This window comes from Bombus impatiens, unplaced genomic scaffold, assembly GCF_000188095.3.
Source record: "Bombus impatiens unplaced genomic scaffold, BIMP_2.2 scf_0102, whole genome shotgun sequence".
Taxonomy (NCBI): domain Eukaryota; kingdom Metazoa; phylum Arthropoda; class Insecta; order Hymenoptera; family Apidae; genus Bombus; species Bombus impatiens.
This window is the reverse complement of record NT_176521.1, coordinates 3,713,054-3,734,340: the sequence shown is the minus strand read 5'-3', so window position 1 is coordinate 3,734,340 and position 21,287 is coordinate 3,713,054. Positions and strand designations below refer to the sequence as shown.

Here is a 21,287-nt window from a genome sequence, read left to right as displayed (position 1 = left end):
AATGAACATCGTATTAAAAAGTTTGGATACTTTTTGCGATTTCATTCGATCAATATCTGAAGTAGGGATTCTTGATATAAGACTCTCGAACTGAAGTGAAAGCACTTACTGTGCGCTGAAAAAGAAGTTCATAGTAGTGCCAACTATTGTTGATGTCTTTGGGCCTGGAGTTTCTCTCGAACTGGCGCGTCTGAAAAGGACTTTCAGTACAATTTCAGCTCGCAAATAGATATACGAACATGTAAGTTGAATGTATGAGAAAATATCGATATTTGATGAGTACAAATTAATTAGTTCCACTAACACTTGCAATCTCCTATAACTTAGAATAGTACGTTAATTGATATCAGGATATCTGTCCGTGCAACTTCAGATCGTACTATTTTCAATTATCTAATAAAAAATCCCGAATTTTTAACTATAAATAAGAATATTTGGTTCAATTTTTGAAAGTCTCTTTTTTTATGTATAATTTAATATTTCTACTATTCATCGCACCAAAATAAAGAAAGCCTATGTTTAAACGAGTAAACATCCAAATTCTGTTCGTACAATGTTTAGTTACTTTCATGAGTCAGTGTATCTTTTAAATAATCTTCTTGTCCATAATGGTAGAAATCATAAAAGGGTACCGTAGAAAATAATTAAATCAAATATTATTAACAAGGAGCAAGCAGGCCTGTTTTAAATCTTTTCTACTTTATTATAAAACAAAAATTGCAATTTTTAATTCCTAAAATACTCACATAATATATCTCAGTATTCTTTTATTAATTTTTCATATATATATACGAATTGATCCAATTATTCACTTAAAGTTCGTTATCTCAATTCAACGAAAAATCTCTTCAGAATCGTAAGATCAACATTATGTTTATGCGATCGCGAAATTGCAAATGTAAGAAAAAGAAGAACAAAAAAGAAATGAGATCAGAAACATAAGAGCAGGAGATCGATACGTGGGGTTACAGAAGATCCATCAGTGAAATCACTGTCGTCGAAAGCGTAATTCTGAAATCCATTCCAGCCAGTTAAAGGGGACCAAGTAACGTGAAGTAATTCGTTCACGGATAAAGGGTATCACCGAACATTGGCAATTTAGTGGATTCACTGGAGAATCTCTCCACCTCGAATGTGCACCGTTGACGAGGTTTTAATTACGCTAATTACTCGAACGAAGCGGTACAACAGGCAGCCAGCCAGTTGTATCGTCGTGGGAAATGCCTGAGGTACGCGGCCCGCGTTAAAATAGATATTTACTGACCTGAATTTCGCCATTCCTCGACCTCGTAGTCGATAGGTCGTTGTTGTAATTTCTTGTTACCGTTTCTACCTAAAATGCATTACACAAAGGCGGTTTTACATGGCGTGTTTTACGACGGGGACGTCATGACGCAGGAGGGAGACACGGGAATGAATGTCCTTGCTTCAGCGGGGAAAAAAAACAAGAAGGGTGGATGGATGCGAAGTGCCATCGAGAAGGTTCTGTACGCGTGCGTGTGTGCGCGCGCGCGCGTGTGTGTGCTATTTTATTTGTAAATTAATGTCGAGTATTCTGCCTAATTCCTCGCTTTTTCGCGAATATTTAAACGCCACAGGTTTACGTTGTCATGACTTTTCGTGTGGCATGCACGACATTTGGGTGTTTTTGTAGAGTGATTAAAATTGAGATAAATGTAGAGGAAATAGGCTGAACACCTGCTAGATTTCAAGGTAGTTACCATTCTTCTTCATTGATGAGGTCACGTGGTAAGGTGGTGGTGTAGTAGACGTGGTTGATGGTGCTGGGATTTCTGTGAAAATAAAGAAATTGCTTCTCAATTAGTGCACGACAATATCTCCTTGCACACATGCAGAATTTAGACTTGTAAAGGTATTAGGTATTAGAAAAAAAAGGAAACAATAAAAGAAATTTCTAACTTTTCTTTGCTTGTTTAAGATGGAGATTGGCTGATTCTCTTTCAAGGTTTAATATATTTTTTTTTCTTCGTATTTCAATACTTGTATATCAAAAGCTCAGCGCAACGATAGAGAATTGTAGTAAAAAATGATTCTACGAAAATTGCATCAACTGAGTATTGAAGTTCTACCTTATCTCGTATATTTCCCTGATTTATCTCCGATCGATTTGCAATTTTCCGCGTACGTGACAATTTATATATATATATAAACGATTTGTGTGTAAAACAACAATGAGATATTGAAAATATGTTTTCGTACATTTTCCTGCTTCAACGAAATATTCAGATTTTTATATGTAGGAAATGAATCCTGTTATATCGAACATTATGAAAGTTATTTTAAACAAGAACTTTTAAAATGAGAGAAAGACATTTCAGAACGATCTGTATTGAAAATATTGTCAACAAAAAAATAATTTCATCTGTTTCTCTTTTATTGGGATCCAATCTACATGTCTATATGTTTATATTCTATGCCTAAATATACATGCCTTTATGAAAAAAATTCGTACAAGTGCTCAACAGTACAGGAATGAATTTAACTTCTATACGAAATACGAAATATATTGGAAAAGCGGGAAAATTCGAGAGTGAACTTCCACCGTGTTCATTTCGTAGCAACCGACCGTACGATATATCTCGTTAAACTTTTAATTTCAGCCAATTTATTCGTCCAAGGAGGTGGAAAAGCATATTCTCCCGGGATAAATATATCCTTCGTAGATTTAATCGCCAATTACGAATCACGTTGAAACGATAAGGACGCTTGACCTCGTCAAACGATCGATAGCTTTCGACTGTTAACGATAAGAGTTTTAGCGTAAAGTCCATTGGGAATCAATCGAGTACTTTATTATTCCAAGATGATATATATAAAAATGTTCTTTTCGTTTCTGAATATTTTGGTTTTCACACTTTTTATATGCAATATCGATGACGTAATACACTATTCAATTATTATAGATGAAATATTTGAACGCAAATTTTATTTTATGCATTAAAATATGTTACTTTTATTGTAGGACAATCAAATACTTTTTTAATTTGTAAAAATAGGGTAATCGTTATTTGACACTACTTTATTTATCATCAGAAAATTTATATTATATAAGAAAGCAGTACAGACGATATTGAAGAATGCTAGTGCTTTTAAATTTTCTATACTACGATACCACATATTATACATAGTTCTCTGGTCAAAGGTTGAAACGCTTTCAGTCTATCTATATCTCCCAAAAATGGAAGGTAATACTGATAGAATTTCTGAAAAATGCTCACCATCCAATTTGATGTCACCGTCTGTTCCGCCAAGAGAATTTTGCGCCACGCATTTGTATGAACCAAAGTCCCTCGGGCCGACATTTCTAATCTTCAGCATCATGTACTTGTTGTAGCCGTTGTCGGTGGAAACCGCCTCATATTTATCGCCTACAATAGAATGGTAATTGCCTAGGCAAATAAAACCATATTCTTCCTACGTTGAAACAGTTTGCAGTACGCGACAGAGCAAATACCATGGTAAATCAAACGACCTGAACTTGTGTGAATTTTTTAGTACTTTCAGTTTGAAACGTACGTTCAAACGTTCTATGGAATCTGTGATTCAACAAACGCGCGTGTGTACATAGTTAGTTGAAAAACCAGAATAAATTGTAGTTCTTTACGTATTGTCAATAATTTCTTAAATCTTTAATTTAAAATTTTTGTAATTTCTTTCTCTATCGTTTGTATAGAATAAGAAAATGTGGGGATTAATTGATTCTGTATTTCTTAGTATACGTATTATTCCATTTTTCACATCGCAGTTTTGCAAATACAAATTTTTCGAAAAAAATTGTACTTTGATTAAATTCTTGAATTATCATATATTTCAAGATATATGAACTTTTTATTCGTAAATATTAGGGTTCTAGCGAATGTTCGACTATTTTTTTTACCATAAAAAAAACGTAACAATTGATATAAAAAGAAATATTTATATTATTCTTGAACTTATATGCTGAATATGATATCCTAGCATAAAAAAGAAAGTATTAATGATGCTATCAACAAAACTATATAAAAAGTTCTTTTGCAAGAACGTTACGTAGCAAGGTATTTCCTCAACTTTACTGTGAAGAGTTTACGGGAACATATTTCTGTCGTCGACATAACTTCCTTTTAAGGCTTCTACGCATGAGAGACGTTGTGATATAAAAAACAGCACATACGAGACATCTCAAGCAAATTCTCATAAGGCAGACAACAATTACAATTTAAACAAAATCGTAAATAAATTCGAAGGCACCGATAAAATCTGAATAACATTCCATTTGAGTCAATTTTTAAAATATGTATATCAATGAATAATCTAATTTTTCTAATTTTAGATTTAATTTTAATAATAACGACCTCTAATTTATTTTAAAAATCGTATCGAGCATATTTCGATTTACATCCACGTGAATAAATGTTTCCTTCTTAAATTTGTTCAATAAAATTAATACCTTTTTGTTTAGCAAATTACTACAATTGAGGCATATACATATATAATTACTATATTAAAGTTAAAATTACCAGAGACGATCATGTCACCGCGTTCGGTCGTCCAATAATTAATCGAGGTAGGGTAAGCTTCGGTGTGACATTCCAACGTGACATCTTGTCCAATATATGCCGCTTCCAGCTGGTTTGGTATCGAAAGCATAGGAGGAACTGTAACGATAAAAACATTAACGTGATATATTTAATTTCTTTCTCTCTTTAATTGAAATAATATTTTCGCTTTTGAAACACTTTATTTTATCTCTTTTATGTCTAGCCCTTAGAAAAAACGAGATATATCTATATATTTTTCAAGTAATATAAAGAAACACCTGCAATCATACTTGTTTCTTTCTAATAAAGTCAGGTAGAATTAATATTTGTATTATAGAAATACATAATACAAGAAATATATAATTACATTTAAGTAATATAAGAATAAAATCAGCTTATTTGAAAGACATTGTTCTGTCTGAAGTTAAAAAGTACATTTTCAATCTAAATAATGAATTAAGGGAAATAATGATTATAAACACATTTTTAAATACGAGATTGCTTTTACTTCGTGTTATACTATGCAAGACGAATAAAAAGGAGGATAGAAATCAAATGTTGTACTGAGCAATTAGTATAACGTTTTGTGTCATTCCTTTAGTATTTATTTACTCGTGAAGACATTTATTTCTAATCGGAATAATACGGGGATTGTTATGAAACCAAAAAAGCAGATATTTGAAATAGCTTGAGTCAATTTTCGGAATTAGAAGTGCTTTGAATTTCAGTAACCAAACTTTCTACGCTTTGTACTCTAGAAATTTGGAACTACATATTCGAACTGTGTAATCAAGTGCATTAGAACTCTCTCGCTCGTAACTCAATAAATCCTAGCAAATCTACCAACTTATTATAAATTTCGATAAAACATTGACTTTCTATTTGTTTAGCGCAAACATAAACCTTTGACTCTTCTGTAAAAAGTTAATAAATAAAACTATAAAAAAGAAAGAAACACAAATAATTCCTTTCTCCTGTTCAATACAATCCTGCTCAATCTTCTATTTAATCATCTCCAAATTTTGTCTCTCCTACCAATCGGTTAAAAACGAGCAACATTGTCAAAGATAATTCGCAGCTATAAATTCCATAAAACCCTCTCAGAGGACTGAAAGCGTTACCAGCTCCCGCGGTTAAAGAACAGATGCTTATTTTCAACTGCTCTCGTCGGCGAGTGAAATTTTTCTACGGACCGCGGCTTCCCTTTATTCAACTCGACCGCCCTTTATGCGGTAAAAACGAATGCCTTGAGAGCACCGCGGTTGCCACCAGTTTCATAGACACCGCCTTTATGCCCTTTAATTTTCTCCATTTTTCCGCGGACTCTATAAAGTTTCCATGCACTTGAAACTTAAACAGAGCCACCATGATCCCGCCCAACGCAAGACTTTCCTTCGCGGAGGCGAAAACATTCCTCTGGAAAGTTTTTTAGTTATTATACGGTATAACAGGGGAAACCTTCGCCAGCCAAACGATCGATATAGATATATTCCGCCGCAATATCATGTCATACATAGTTCCGTCTTTTACGGACTAGCGTAAATCACGATTTACTACCTCGTATGCGGCGTACGCCGTGGGACGATATCATTGGTGGATCGTGTCCCATGTCCACTCTATATTCTTTCCCCTTGACGTTTTTGTTGAGTTATCGAGCTGATATTGGCCAGCCATTAGCTGATCAACCTGATCGCCAAAGATTTTCAAACAGCCATCGATCTAATTCTTTGAAAAAAGTCGCTGGAATTTTATTCCTTTGATGAAGTTAATCGGATTGGTGAATTACGAGGATTCAAAGAGTTTTTAGGACTACTTTTGAATTAAAGGAGCGAACAGAAATTTTTGTTGTTTGGAAACAGTTAGATAAGATACTAGCGTTGTGTAAAAATGTTATTTTTAAGCTGTAGATATTTATGGAGATATAATGTGCAAAATATAATAGCTGCCGAAGGTTTCTGTAATTTTGTATCGAAGTAGAAAATGGAAATTATATAGTAGCCTAATGTTCCATAAATTATACGTATTAGATAATAGACTTCCATTTTTACAAACCTTAGGTTAACAATATGATGATGTTACATTAATTTCGCAATACTATATAATCATAAATATCTGTAAGTCGCGATTGAAGTTATGAAAAATCTCAATCTCAATCTCATTATGTACATTTAACTATAATATAGTTTATGTTAATAGTTTGTTAATAATTGTTTGTTGTTAATAGTTGTATAGTTTATAATTTAACTTACTGCGCGGGTGAATTAGACTTCTACGAGTTGACAACTTTCACGACAGAGAACTTTCGAAATTAGAAATACGAAATAAAAATCAAAATTCAATAAATCTATGTCGAATCCAATATCCTTACTATTAAACTATTACGTATACTCAAATCTAGTATTCCTAATATTACTAATATTATTAGGGATAAAAGGTATTAAAAAATATAAAATATGATAAATAAGGAATAAAGTAGGAGAAAACAACTGAAAATTAATGTGACTTACTGTTAGAACTGTCTTTTATGTACGGTCTCATGTGCATTCGCGACCCTCCTGAAAACTTTCCGCTAGAAAACGATAACTCAAATTTCGTCGGGCGATTATTAACGCTCGTACTTATCCGTGCGGTAGAACGGAGACTAATGTGTCGGAAAAGACAGGGCGGAAACGCGTTTCGCACCCCAAAACTGGACGAACGTGACGCTCGAGAGGGAATAAACGAACCTGGGTACATCGTGCATATCTGGGTCAAGTGGATGCTCGTAAATCGCTGGCTAAATGAGACGTTGAAAACCGACCTAATGCAACGGCGCTGGCCCGTACAACCACTCTTTATCGAGATATTGTGACTAGAATGCACCCTGTTGCCGTTCTTCCTGCTTCATCAATCCATCGTTCCTGACTCGTTGCAATTGTGCTTTTGCTTTCAGCCCTATGCAATGTCTTTCTTCCATTTCATTGTGCCAAGCACCATCAATTCTGAGATTCTAATCTAATTTGCTAATGAGTGACATTACTCTATCAATTTATTTCTGGATATGTATACACTATGTAATTTGAGAAATTGGTATATATGATTCTAAATGGTTAGAATTATTTAAATTGTTAACTTTATTCCAACGAATAATAATACTTGTTTCATTGTATCAATATGTGAAACAGTTACGAAACATTACATATACATATACGTTAGCTCCTGTAATTCTTTCGGTATCAAAATTTGTATGAATTGAAATTCGACTTTAACTCCGAGAACAAATTACAACAATTTATTATACTTTTATTAAAGAGGTATTAAATGTCTCGTTTCGTATAGGCTTCGATAATGGCCTATAATCTTTTCGCTACTGACAAATTTTGTAATTTTATTTTCAAGATTTTCATGAATCATATATTTACATTTTTTAAAATCGTTTTACACGCACACCGGTGTATTCAATGAAATCTAACTGAAAGTCATTCTGCACGAGTAATTAAAAATATTTTAAATATTTTATAAAATATAATTTTCGAAAATTTAATTTCATTGCATGTAAAACATAACTGTAGGGTAAACAAATACATTTTTATACAGAAGATTTCAAACGCTTTGTCAGGGATACAATTTTGAAGAGCTTCACTTCGAAAGAGAAGTATTTCCGTGTGATTGCAGTTCGTATAACGCGTTTACAAAATTTAACGATATAGTTTAGGATTAACGTGCGTATAAAGTAATCTAATAAACAAGCATGCCAGGTTACTGTTTGAGGGGTAGGTATATGAGAAAATATTTCAGTATATACTCACACTGCACACGAAGAGATATGCGTTGACTAACTCGCGGTGGAACGTCGTTCGAAGCGATGCACAAGTATGATCCCATGTGCAATCGACTTATCTTCACAATATGCAGCACCTCGCCATTCACCACGTTTACTAAAACAGAAACGGAATAATGTTTCGTTAAAGTTCTGAGTATATAAATTGCCCAATTAATTCTCATTCTGTTGACACAGAAATTTACCAACATATCTCAATAAAAACAATGTCCAATATTTAAAAGAGGAATTACGTGTTCTAGCAAAAAGATCGTCTACCTATTTAGTGTTTAAGTAGTTTAGAAGCTGCATTGATCAATTCCATAAATTAGAAAGCGAAAGAAAGAAAACTATATCGCAAACATCATTTTTTAAATTTACCTGAGAATTTTCTATTATTTATGTCACTTTTTCGTAACATATTAATTCATGGAAGTACCCAAACAATTTATTTTTCGAGAATGGAACGTTAATCATGAATTGAAATCGAGAAAAAGTGGAATTGATTATTCGTAATAAAAATGAAACATAAATCTGTATCGTTTTAGTAGAAACATGATTAATTCTCCTCTAACGCGATATAATTTTGAGAAGAGCAGGATTGATAATCTTGGATGGATAAGTTTCTTCGAAGTCGAATCGTTGAAAATTCGGACGTAACACTATTTGCGGAGGAATCGAAGTTTCCAGGTAGAAAGTTCGGTGAAAAGTTCAGAAGGGGCGACCTACTTCGACGGTACCAAATTTATAAGTGCAAAAGGCATCGCAAAACCTCCGACGACTTCAGATGAGCTACTTCTCCGTTTCGAATACTTTTAATTTAGAATATTTTTAATTCTTGGTATTAAGAAAAGTTTTACGTTAAAATACACGACATGCTTTCTATGATTAAGAGATAACCTACGAAGATGGAAAACATAATGAATTGAAAATACGTATAATGACGACAGTCGAACGAATTTGCATCATAATTTTAGAAGTTTTCTAGGCAGTGTTTTTACTGTATGAACAAAGCTTTAGATAAATTTATATTTAGAACGAAAAATCGTGGAGATTCGTGTCCTTGTATTTATTGTTGTAACTCGTAACTCAACTTGAAACCCAATTACAAAATTTAAGGCAATTATCAAATTAATAAGTACAATAGACTAAAATCTTATGAGCAAAGCAGTACACACATTTTTCCAATGACAGAATTAGTGATATAAGCTAATTTCATTGCACTAAAACATTTTCAATAATTAGAATATCATAACATCAGACTAGCCGCGAATATTTATCTACATATTAGTATTTTCTTTCTCAACATTCATATATTTTTAAATTCGTATTATTCTGACACATTTAATATTTTCCATTGTAATCCATTATTACTTATTATTATATAAGAGATATCGTTTGGAACTTAATCTAGACAACTTTTTATAATTTGTGAACAATGCAGCAATGCGAACATTGTCCATTCAAGATTGAAAGTTTGACTCTCTAATGCATCTATAAGCCAACGGGCTCATTAATATCTGTCATAGAAAGTAATTATTTATTCCATCCTACATTCACCGCTTCCATTTCCGCGCTATACACCGCCATATAATTAAATTACGTTAAACGATTTATCATTCTGGCCAGTCGCACAAACCTGCAAAACTTCCACGTTCCACATTTTCCTGCAACTTTTAGCGTATTTTGCGGCCGTGCTCGGTCATCCGTTCTAACGAATTATGCACGCGAGCCAAAACGAGATTCTGCGCACTGTGTTACAAAATATGCCACCGGTTTCCGGTTTTACTTCACACTTATAAATATTCTATCAAAATGAAAGATTCCTAAATCCAGTAGGTATTCTTTTCAATTTGATACTTTTTTAGTTCGATATTGAGGTAACTTCAGAATACAATTTGAACGTTACTTAAGTTTTTACTTAATTAAATTATTGTTTAAAGTCAAATATGGAATTTTTCAAAAGCTTTTAAAGTAAAAGTGGAGTGAAAATCAGATTTACGTTACTAGAATAAAGAGATAAAATTCTTGTTTCTTTATCTACTTAGATACCTTAGTACGTTTGATTCCAACTAGAGATGTAAACATTGAAGGATTAAAAGTAGTGATAAAAGTAGATAAATTATTTTGCTGTTTAAATTTCTTCCAATATATTAATTTGTGTTTTATTCTGTACAACTCCTTATAACAACAAAATTATATCAATCATCCACACTATTTCTCGTTTCAGAAAGTTAACGTTGAAGCATCTGTGGTGTTGTGCTTTAAGTCTACACCATCTTTAACTTTTAATAACCTGAGAATCTTTTCAGTAACTATAATTCACTTTAGAATACTTTTGTAATGAAATGTTTTGGAACGAAAACTTTCGCTTCAAAGGGAAAAATATTATGAACTCTTTTGTAAATTCATTTATACAATAACCTCTTTTTTTACGCATACTTTTATACAAGAAATAGAACTATACAAGAAATAATTTCCACGTTATCAATATCACCGTAGCGTCACGATTGAAGTTCAAAGTGTTAATTTTTATTTTTAATAAATAACGATTACACACATTAGAACAAAATTATACAATAACAAGGAGAGAAATCAAAGAAGCAAGAACAGATGTCAAAATCCAGATACAAAAACCTATCTTCCTGTAAAAATAACATAAACACCATGAAATGTAATGAAACGCAGCCTGTTCCCGTAAATATGCGATCATAATGTCCGTAAGAAACGTAAAAGCAGACAACTGTTGCCACGTGTTCCAATAAGAGCGCGATAATAAAACGGCGTAGCTGCAGATCGCAATTTTTATACGCGAAATTATTGTGCAACATTCCTAGAATTCTTGCCAGACAGGGACAGAAGGCGCATTGGAGTAGATTCTGCGAGAGGTTTTAAACTGATCGCGAGTAAATGTTGAAGAGCGATGGAAAACCAATTGAACGTTTTTCACGATAAAGGTAAAAGCGCGTTGTATCAAGGGAAGGAAAGAATTGTTGCTACAATTCCCGGACAGTAATGTGGAGGTAATGGGACGCTGTAAGAATGTGGAGATTCCTCCGGTCGAATAATACCCTTCGATGTATCACGATCTTTGTTACGGCTCATGCACTCCCAGATAGATTGCTTGCTTTTCTGCCTTTCATTTGGCTCCGTGGTCCTCCGCGGGATAATTTCCATCGTTCTTCGTTACTTCTTAACGTACACGTGCATCACTATTTCGAAATGTACTCTAAAATGGTCAATAATATGTGAATACTTGATTCTTTCTGGCACAATGTTATTTTGATTATAACGAAATTATAAATAGGAAGGCTTATGATGATTTTATTCTTTGTCAAAGATGTGGAGTATTATGATCAGACGAAATTTAATTTTGTATATCTAGCAGTCTAGTTATTATATTTGTTCACTTTTAAAAATCAATTTGATCGCGTCATATATGCTGTCACAAAAAGTAAAATCAATGTACTTTGACTTATTCGTAATTTTGTTACTAAAATACATACATCTCGTTAAGAGTAAGTAAATGTTTAGATACTTTTAAAGTATATAGATGTATAGCGTATTATCGCTAACCATACATTTTCTACAACTTCTACATGTAATTACAAACATATACCATCCCATCTCCCAATTCGATACAACCATTCAACCGCCTGATTGTGTCACATAATAAAGTTGTATTATTACCGTTTCTGCTATTATTTTCTTATCACATAGATAACACTTATTAACAACACTTCTCGTTTGCAACAAATTCTACAATACATTCCCTAATCCCCTAAACAGAAGAAAACACAGTGGTTATTCGCGCTAGCAGCAACCGCGTCCTCAATTGTACAAGCTTATCTCGCGTGACTCGAAACTCTTATCATCGCGAGGAAATATCGCAGCCGGTGAAGGTCGTTGAAAGGAAGGTAAGCTGTTCGCGGTATGGCACGGTAGAAGTGTAAGAAGATGGTGTGAATCGCTGCCGGCCAGACCGTGCCACACGCCAAACCTATCCATTGTTCCATAAACAATGCCTAGCTGCGAGAGATTCCAACCGGGCTAGGCCACTTCCGAGGGTTTTAATCAAGTAGTCCCGCAGATCCTGGCGTCAGAACTAACCCCGCTTACCTGTTTAGCGGGAATCCTTTAGAACTTTCGACTTAATGGGAAACCGCAATATGATACGGCTCGATGAAATTTCACCTCGAATTACGTTGAATCCAGTAAAGTATTGTGCAAACTTGTGGCCAATTATTTTTTAACAATCTCTGTATTGTTATTGCGGCATAACGATGTTTGTGATGTTCTTTTTGATTCTTTCAGATTATTTTATAAGTTAGAGATGGTCAGATTTACTGTTGTTATTCACATTAGTTGGGTGTTTTTTTGTCTAAATGTATTTAGATGATAAATCGACTGCAGATTTTTATGCATTTCTCAAAAAATATACGAAGTATAATAGTCCTTATATAATATTTAGCGAGTAAAATAATATTTTACCTAGATTCCGTTGTTTTAATTATAGCAATAAGAAAGTGAATCTGTGTAAATGTCCAAATGACGAATGTGGCAAATTTTATGTAAAACGAAGGATCATGAATTTTCTATAAGATGAGGAATATAAATTTATTGAATTGATTGAATGCATTTATTGAGCTTGCATTCGTAGCATTTTATCCTGCATTCGTAAGTTATGGTAAAGAGTAGAAGAAGAATTGTCTTAATAAAACGTAGAATAAAACTGATTGAATCTTGCAAGCATAGATTCAATTCTTCTGTGTAGGGAACTTCGACTTATCTTAAACCAAACTATTTATTTAACTATTTATTTAGCACAGAACTAGTAATTTGATATAACAATCAACGTTCATCTAAACATACATTTTGTAATTACCCTTAAACACCGTAGATTTCTAATTCTCTGCTCGTGGGGAAAATGTCGTAAAATTTTCACAAGAATAAAACGCAAGCCAGACGATAAGGCAATGTCTTTCGGAACTCATCAGCCCGTTTGAATGTTAAACGACGCAGATAAGAGTGAACGCAAAAAGAACGGCGGAATAAATTAGCGGGCATTGAATGTCGATGCGCGGGGCGCACTTTGCATAACATTTTCCGCGTGCTCCTTAACAGCGTAAGAATAAGCAGACAGCTTACTCGAAGACGAAGTGGGGAAACGGCTACCTATTTGGGAATTAGTACGTGATGTATTCCGCCCCATAAGCGGCGGCATGGACGTCGATATTTCATCCCACCCTCTTTCAACCCCCTTAAGTGGCCTTTTTCGCGTTATTACCGCCAGATAACCCAGCTACATTCATCCTCCAGCGAAATCCTCCAGCTACCATCATTGCAGCTAATGCCTCTGCATGTGTTCCTAGTAGAAACAGACGGATTTCGGTCTGTATCGTTTCGTAATCGTTTGGATAATTCTAAGTAGCGATGGAACCTATGATTACATTTACTCGAGAAATCGTGTACGAAATTGTGCCAGATAACACTGTGAGGTTTACAGTTAATTGGTGTTCGCGTGTGATAAAAGCGTAAAATAGTTACAGAGTAATTATTTCGTAAAATAGAATGTAGAATTATCTCCGCATTATTTCAAAGTTCAATAGAATTAGTTTTGCCTCGCTAAAAATTTTATAAGAATATTTGCAGAGTATATAGAAATTGTTTTTTATACCAATGTAACTAAAGTGCTGTTTTTTCTTCTTTGTAAATATTATTACAAATTTGTAACGCAGAATTCAAAACGCCGTCTCTAAAAATAATTTGTAACAAGAGAATATATAAGAATGAGAATAAGGAAATAACAGTACGAGGAGATAAAATGTATTCTGTGATAGAATACCATAAGAAGTATAATAATTAATATTTCTTAATTTTGGAATATTATAATGGAATAGTAGATTCCTCATTCATTTTCATTCTTTATCTGTTTTTTTATGTGTGTAAACTTTATGAATGTTTCTTCACAATGCTACTGGAATTTCAAAATATATACATATAAAAGTTTTTCGTAATAATTCCTCAAATACTTTTGTGAATGATTGTATGTATATTTATATGTGAAGCATATAGCTTCTTTCATAATGAGAGACGTAATTAGAATTTCGATTTAAAAAATCTTACCTCTTATTGCATTTCCAGGAAAGTAATTTCAATAAATTGACGAAATGTAAGTTTCAATTAATTTTTCGTAAGATTCCCGAAATTCTGAATTCCTCTGTTAGAATAAAGTCCGTTACGCGTACTTATTTACCAGCAAGAAACAAAGCTAAGAAACAGTGCCTTTGGGACCTTGAATATTGTACACTTTCCTAGTTTCACTCTCTTTATGCGACTGCGAAAGCTCATTTTTTAAGGTTGGCTTCTCGTCGGCGTTAATAAATAAATACAGCAAGTCCAAACAATTTTCTACTAACTGACAGGAAAAGAATTTTTCCTGCTTTCTAAACATAAAGAATTACTTGTTTAAAAATTGTTTACTATCTGTTTCTACTGTTTTAATTTTAATGAAATAACTAGATGTGGATATTTGTGTAAATTCATTTTTTTACGAATAAAATTGAAAGAATGGGATCTAGATAAAGAATAGTTTTACCTATTAAACATTATAAAAGGTAATATACTTTGTATATTTATATATTTTTGTATATTATGTGCATTCTGTGGATATTTTCATCTGCAAATTTTCTCATAAATACATAAAAATCGGAAGTTTGCACATAATCTTCTATATAAAAATAAAAATTTTTTATAGTAAGTGCCCAAATACTTTGGCAAGCTTATGCTATTTTTAAACGGCGCTGTACATTTAGATATATGTAAATACAAAACGTTAGAATAAGGATATCTTATTTCACTTGCGAACTTTCTATTAACCAGCAAATCCACGTTCGCCAACTTTTGTAAATGTAGCTCTGGGAGAAATTGAAATCCTTATATCAGTAGTGTGATTCAATAAAGAAGAACGTTTATAGCGGCAAAGCAGCGTTGCTCGCAATAACAATTTGCCTAACGCGGGGAAAATTATTTCGCCTCGTTCGAGAAGGACGTTATGAAAACGGATATCGAAGAAATGGAAGCGTACGATGCGTAAAGGTTAGAAAACACTGGTAATCAATGTCAGCATAATGCAGGTGAACGGGTGCAAGTCGAGCGACTGGCTTCTTTGCGCTCCTCTTTGTCTACAATCTCCTTCGGGCGCTCTTTCTCGTCGGTAGTTTACCGGAAATTGTACAGGACGTAGCAAAAATCGCGACATCGACGAAAAGAAAACTTTAAAGGGAATACCTGGTCTAAGTGTAAGTGTAAAATATCAAGTGCCGTTCAAAATATTACACAGACGATATTATCTCTAAATATTTCTTAACTATTCTGGAAATATTTTCCTTCCCCTCTAGAAAAAATACGTTATCGTTTTGTATTATCAAGTATCGTTTTTACTATCGAGACTGTAAATTAAAATTATATCAAGATTATGTCAATTATTTTTGGATCTTTATGAAATCGTTTAAAAAGGAAGAAGCACAAATTCGTATGCTTACCGTAAACGATAGCAATAAAGTACAAATTAAAAATATTCAATGTACGTATTATTACAATTATATATAAAGAAACAAAAATAACAAAACAATGAAATAAATGATCAATTTACTGGAAAATAAAATATTAAAGAATCGTGTGGTTTTATTAACTATCTGAATTTCTTATCGAGTCTACTCAAGTAAAGAAATAAATAAAAAAATATATGAATATAAAACGTTCATATTCTTAATAATTTGCATTATTCCACTTCATATTCATAGAGAATAACAGAATTACCGAGACAATTTTTGATGTAGCCTGTATGTACAGGGTCAAAGTAACACGAGGCGACCGGAAAATCGGAACCTAAGAACGAATTCCTGTCCCGGAAGGGAAGATAGAAGAGAGAATGGGTCGCGTGGTGGATATCGATATAGGCAGCGCGGAAAATCGAATCTACGTTGTACTCGTTTTACGCGCAACCCCGGCATCAAACGACGAGGAAAACTGGCGGCAAAACTGTACCGACGTCGATCCTCGTAGCGCCAAGACGAGCTTATCTTGTTGCCGTTTGAGGTTTCTTTGTATTTTCGAAGCCACCAAGACCACGTCGTTGTACTAAGTGCAACTTTGTGAACAATATTGTCCAGGAAATTTTGCGTTTCAACTTCTAAAGGAATAGATTCCAATTGTTCTTCGAGTCCCATTCATTCACATTTCTTTCATCGAAATTGCCCAACCCTTAGATCGATAGGACTAGACAGGATCATCGGTGAAAAATTTAATGATGAAAAATGGTGTGAAATTTTTCAACAAATTTTTCAACGAATCATGTCTGTACCTTTTCATTCGACTTTAAAATTGAATATAAGATTTCGTCACTCTTCTAAACATTTAAAAAATATTAGTAACATTTTTCTGTATAATCTTCAATTTCTTTATGACTGTTTGTATGACGTATAATCCTTTTGGATTTTCTACTGAAAGAAAGTTTCTAGTTTGAAGCGTAATCATGTTGCGTCTTACGTTTCATTATCTGATTTCACTCGTAAAATGGAATTTCTTGTCTTAAAGTGGGTTTTGAAGATTTCCTGCTTCATTATGTTCTGCGAAAAACTTTCATTGGATTGAATTTTAGAAGGAGAAATAATATTAAAAACGAAAATATAACGTATCCTGTTTTTTCATTTTTATCATTCATATATTACACGTGGGAAATTATGAATGGAGAGATACGATATAATCGTGTTTTTGTTTTCATAAAAAATCAGCGTTAATTTTGTCAAAACTTCCTAGTTCTAATTTGCTGAATCCAGAGTTAATTTTTTTAAGATCAGTTGTTCAATTAATTCGTTTCTAATTCTCTATCGCAAGATTAAAAGAACAAGTTGAAAAATTGAAGTTCTATCATTAAATATTCATCAAACGTTTCTACAACAGTTCCTCATCTTCGCAATTAATTTCTATCAAAGTCAAGATAAACATTACAGGAACAAACCACTGGTTGTATTCTGAACGCAGGAACGAACGTTTCGTTATCTCATTTCCAACGTTGCTACTTCAATTCGAAATTCCACTATCCCTTTTTATTTCTACTTTCTTGCTTTTTTCTTCGTCTCTTATCAACTTTCTGGACAATCGGTTGGAACCAGGGAACTAGATCCTTCCTTCTGCTGCCCACAGGTGTCTCGATCCCATTCTTTAAAAGTATCTCTGTAGACGCGCGTACGTTTTACAAAATTCGATTTCCTCTTTCATTTCTCTTGAACGTTCTCCTTCACTCTTTTGGACACGGCAAGAACGAGAAAATAGCATTGGTAGCGCATCTACACACGTACGAAACACTCAGACTATTCCAACACCATAAATTGACTCCTAATCTTTGCTTTGAAGTGAATATAGTTGTTTCGCAGAATTGCTTTTCTCAATGTAATCGGATTGCGTAGCATTAACCGTTTTTCACAATTCATACGAATTTAGATGTGTAAAATTGCATTAGGAATAAAAATTTTATAACGTAATGATTTTATATGAAACTCTTGAAAGCAAAATATTAAATACTATTTAAAATAAAGAAAATTCCTTATTACTGATGAATTAATATGTGTGAATATGTACGCAGTATTATTATGTAGTATATTTTCTATTTTGTTCGAATGATATAAATCAAGACATATAAGACCTATAATATTTAAATAAAATATAATATTTTAACTTCATCTTATAATATTTGAACAAAAATATTCTATGAAAAATAAAATGTGAAAAATAAAATTCAACTCTGTAATAAATAGGAGATATTCTATTGCCCTCAATTGTGAAAAACAGTTCCTGCATTAGCAATCCAACGAAATTGTTCTGAAAGGCCCATAACTAATCAATTGGAACACGTGAAATGCGCTCCAGTACTCATGAAAATGCCGATCAATTCACAAAGCTCGTTGAGCCATCAACGGCTGATGAGACGATATCATTCGACGATCCTGTACCGAAGGTTATCCTTGAACGCATCTGTCGCTATATGAGGAGCATGTCATTCGATAGAAGCGTCAGATTATCGCCGTAATTGGACAAAATATCACGGTTGTGAATACGGCATACATTCAAACCAGCTGGCTACTAACTGATGTGTTGCCCTTTGGGATTCGAGAACCATTCTCTAACACCATTGCCGTCTCGTCTGATGGTTTCCACGCATCTTCTACCCACGATTAAAGTGTAGTCCCGCCCGGACAATTTCTGTTACATCCTGGTCGTCAGTGTATTCGACGTGTTCAAAGTGAACAATTAAGGAGCTCGAACATTTTATAATCAATGATCATTTCATAAGTAATTTCATTCAGAAGATTATTACATGACATAGGAATAATACTTTCGATTCGTGGATTTCTTCAATGTAGTACTGTTCTCTGTTATTCAAAATCATATTGTTTTTAACCTTATTTCAATTGAAATATTTAATCTCACTTTAAAGTATTTATTTGAAAAGAAATACGAAACTTAAAACGATTAAAACAATTAATTTGCTTTGAATATTTCGCTTTATCACATGTTTTTCCGTGCAATGAGCATTCACCTTTAAAACTGTTTTATATCCTCCCATGACATATTTGTAACTTTGGTTCTTCTAAACCGATTATCTGGAAAACCGTTTATCGAAACGGATTTGTCTCCCTATTCGTTCGGATAATCGACGTTTTATTCTGCCCAGGAATTTAAATTTCATTCGAATAATAGTGTCAAATATAAACGAAAAATTTCCATAGACAACATACGAGATGAATCACGCAACTGAAACCACTTCGATAACTTTGTAATAACTTTTGTGAAAGGTAAATGAATAAATGCTGTATGATTGAACCATACTGTACTATCGGATTTTTTTCACATTGCTTGTCACTTTTCCAAATTTCTCGAATATCTTAAATTTTTTAAATGGAAGTTAAAATTTTGTTCGCGAAGAAAACTGTGCAGAATATTAAAACAAAACGATGTATATTTAAATGGTGATTAAGCGAATTTTTAAAAAATTCTATCGTGATCTCTTTTATTAAAGACTCATTACCTTTAATTTATAGCTTGAAAATTTGCAACACTGTGGCCATGTTAAAGATGATTTCTACAAGATATATCATAAATTGTATCACATTTTTTGACAGGACCCAATCAAGTCATAATTCTTAAAATTAGAATAAGACACAAAAATTTCGTTCGTCTCCACATCTGCAAGAGCGAATTGTACAGTGCTACACTAAGGATATAATACATTACCCTGTAATGCAATAAACATTCAACCATTAAATGTAAAACCCATCATAAGAAAAAATTTAAAAAGTAATAAATCAATAAATATAAAAAGTATCTTGGCAACGATATTTTTCGTATGAAGGTAAGACGAGTCATTAAAATAAATTGCAACACTCACACGATACGCAACTCGCAATACGTATATCTTCGTGTGAAACCGGCCTTAAGTTACTTAGAATACTCGAAATTATACAATATAACCCCATTTAACTTTTCATTTTCTTGTATCTCCAACAAGCAAATTGCGTATTCTTACGTATTTATAGAAAATTTGTAAGTGGAAAATGTATAGAGTGTATTCGTCATAATATGTAGTAGACAAGTAAAACAATCGTCTACTACATTCTAGTATCTTTTAATGATATTCAAAAAGATATGAATTTGTATAAACATCAGTATACTAATAAACTATGCAAGTTGTTAACGCCATTATAAATAACGCAAAAAAGACTCAGGTAAACTATAAAACTGAATAAAACATTTCCATCGACCAACTTCCTAATAACTTTTTTCAAGAGCATTCACCAACGACGTTTAACAGACTTCATCCTGTACACTGCATCCAATCGAAAGTTCATTCTTCGAGGAACGATAAACGTTAAACAAAATTCGCAACAACACTTGCTCGTTCCCTTCGAATTACATTAATCTCCCGTGTGAATCGGTAATGGCCGTTGAACAGGCGATGATATAATGCAACGGAGCATTTTTATCCAGGGCCGCAACGATTCGACGCATACATATTTATCAGTGACAGTTTATACGGTGGAGTTAGGGCGAGGCGTAAGCTTCGAAAGTCTCGTCTGAGCGTCTGAACCCGAGTATGCCTCGAGGGCAATGAAAATTTAAATTAGAGCAGAAATTAAATCCGGCCTTTATCCGATATTGAGAAAATCCTTTGGAACCGACAGACTGTCTGACGTCCCGCTATCCTGTACATCTTTGCCCACTTCTCTCTCCCTCATTCTCTTTTATTCTCTGCCTTTTTCCCTCTGTGTGTTCGTGCAAACGAGGCTGTACGTGTACAGGGAAGAAAAGGATGAGACGATACTAAGCGGAAAGGACAGATAGAGGTGGAAAGTTAAAGCGTTGTCGCGCTTCTCATACCCTTCATAATTAGTAATTAAGAAAGTAATTAGTATCGATCGAGGCGACCTCTGCCACGAAGGTTGCGTTCTTGAGAGGCATAGGTATTTTTAGAAGCGCGCGAACCATAAGAGGGTGATCGATTATTTACGATGTTCAACGTATCAAACGTTTCCTCGTGCGAAGAATACCCACGGCGTAAACTTTCGTTAGTCTTACGTCATGGGTTATATCGATTCGTTGGATTTTATTGATTAAGCCAAGGATGGCACGCCCGTTGCTTCCGACTTATCGACAGCACCGTCAAAACTGCTCTGCATTCAGACGACTTTTGAACGAGAAGCTTTTGGTGACGTGCAAGAGATACGCATATGTTATATGTACTTTTATTAAACTGTGTTTTATAAAAGTATGAAGTTTTTACATTGTGAAGTTTGTCAATGGTGTATGATGTATTTAAACTATACTTGTAGGGAATTTTGGATTTTTTAACTTTATACTATACTATATACTATATTACTTTATTTAAGACT

The 21,287-nt window shown here is 33.5% G+C and overlaps 1 protein-coding gene across 7 annotated transcripts in view; it reads right to left on the bottom strand.

Moving 5' to 3' along the window:
- The window catches only part of LOC100740523 (neurotrimin), a 301,483-nt gene that overhangs the window by 12,739 nt on the left and 267,457 nt on the right, over nt 1–21,287 (bottom strand). For 5 of the 7 annotated variants that reach the window (XM_024364564.2, XM_024364563.2, XM_024364567.1 and 2 more), the window contains 5 exons: nt 8,327–8,455; nt 4,518–4,655; nt 3,240–3,410; nt 1,722–1,793; nt 1,265–1,333 (listed from right to left, as the gene is read on the bottom strand). In XM_024364564.2, coding sequence (XP_024220332.1) covers nt 1,265–1,333; nt 1,722–1,793; nt 3,240–3,410; nt 4,518–4,655; nt 8,327–8,455 — 579 coding nt within the window. Of the gene's footprint in view, nt 1–63; nt 191–1,264; nt 1,334–1,721; nt 1,794–3,239; nt 3,411–4,517; nt 4,656–8,326; nt 8,456–21,287 lie in introns of those variants that run through there. The other 2 variants (XM_024364569.2, XM_024364568.2) reach the window with 2 other exon arrangements.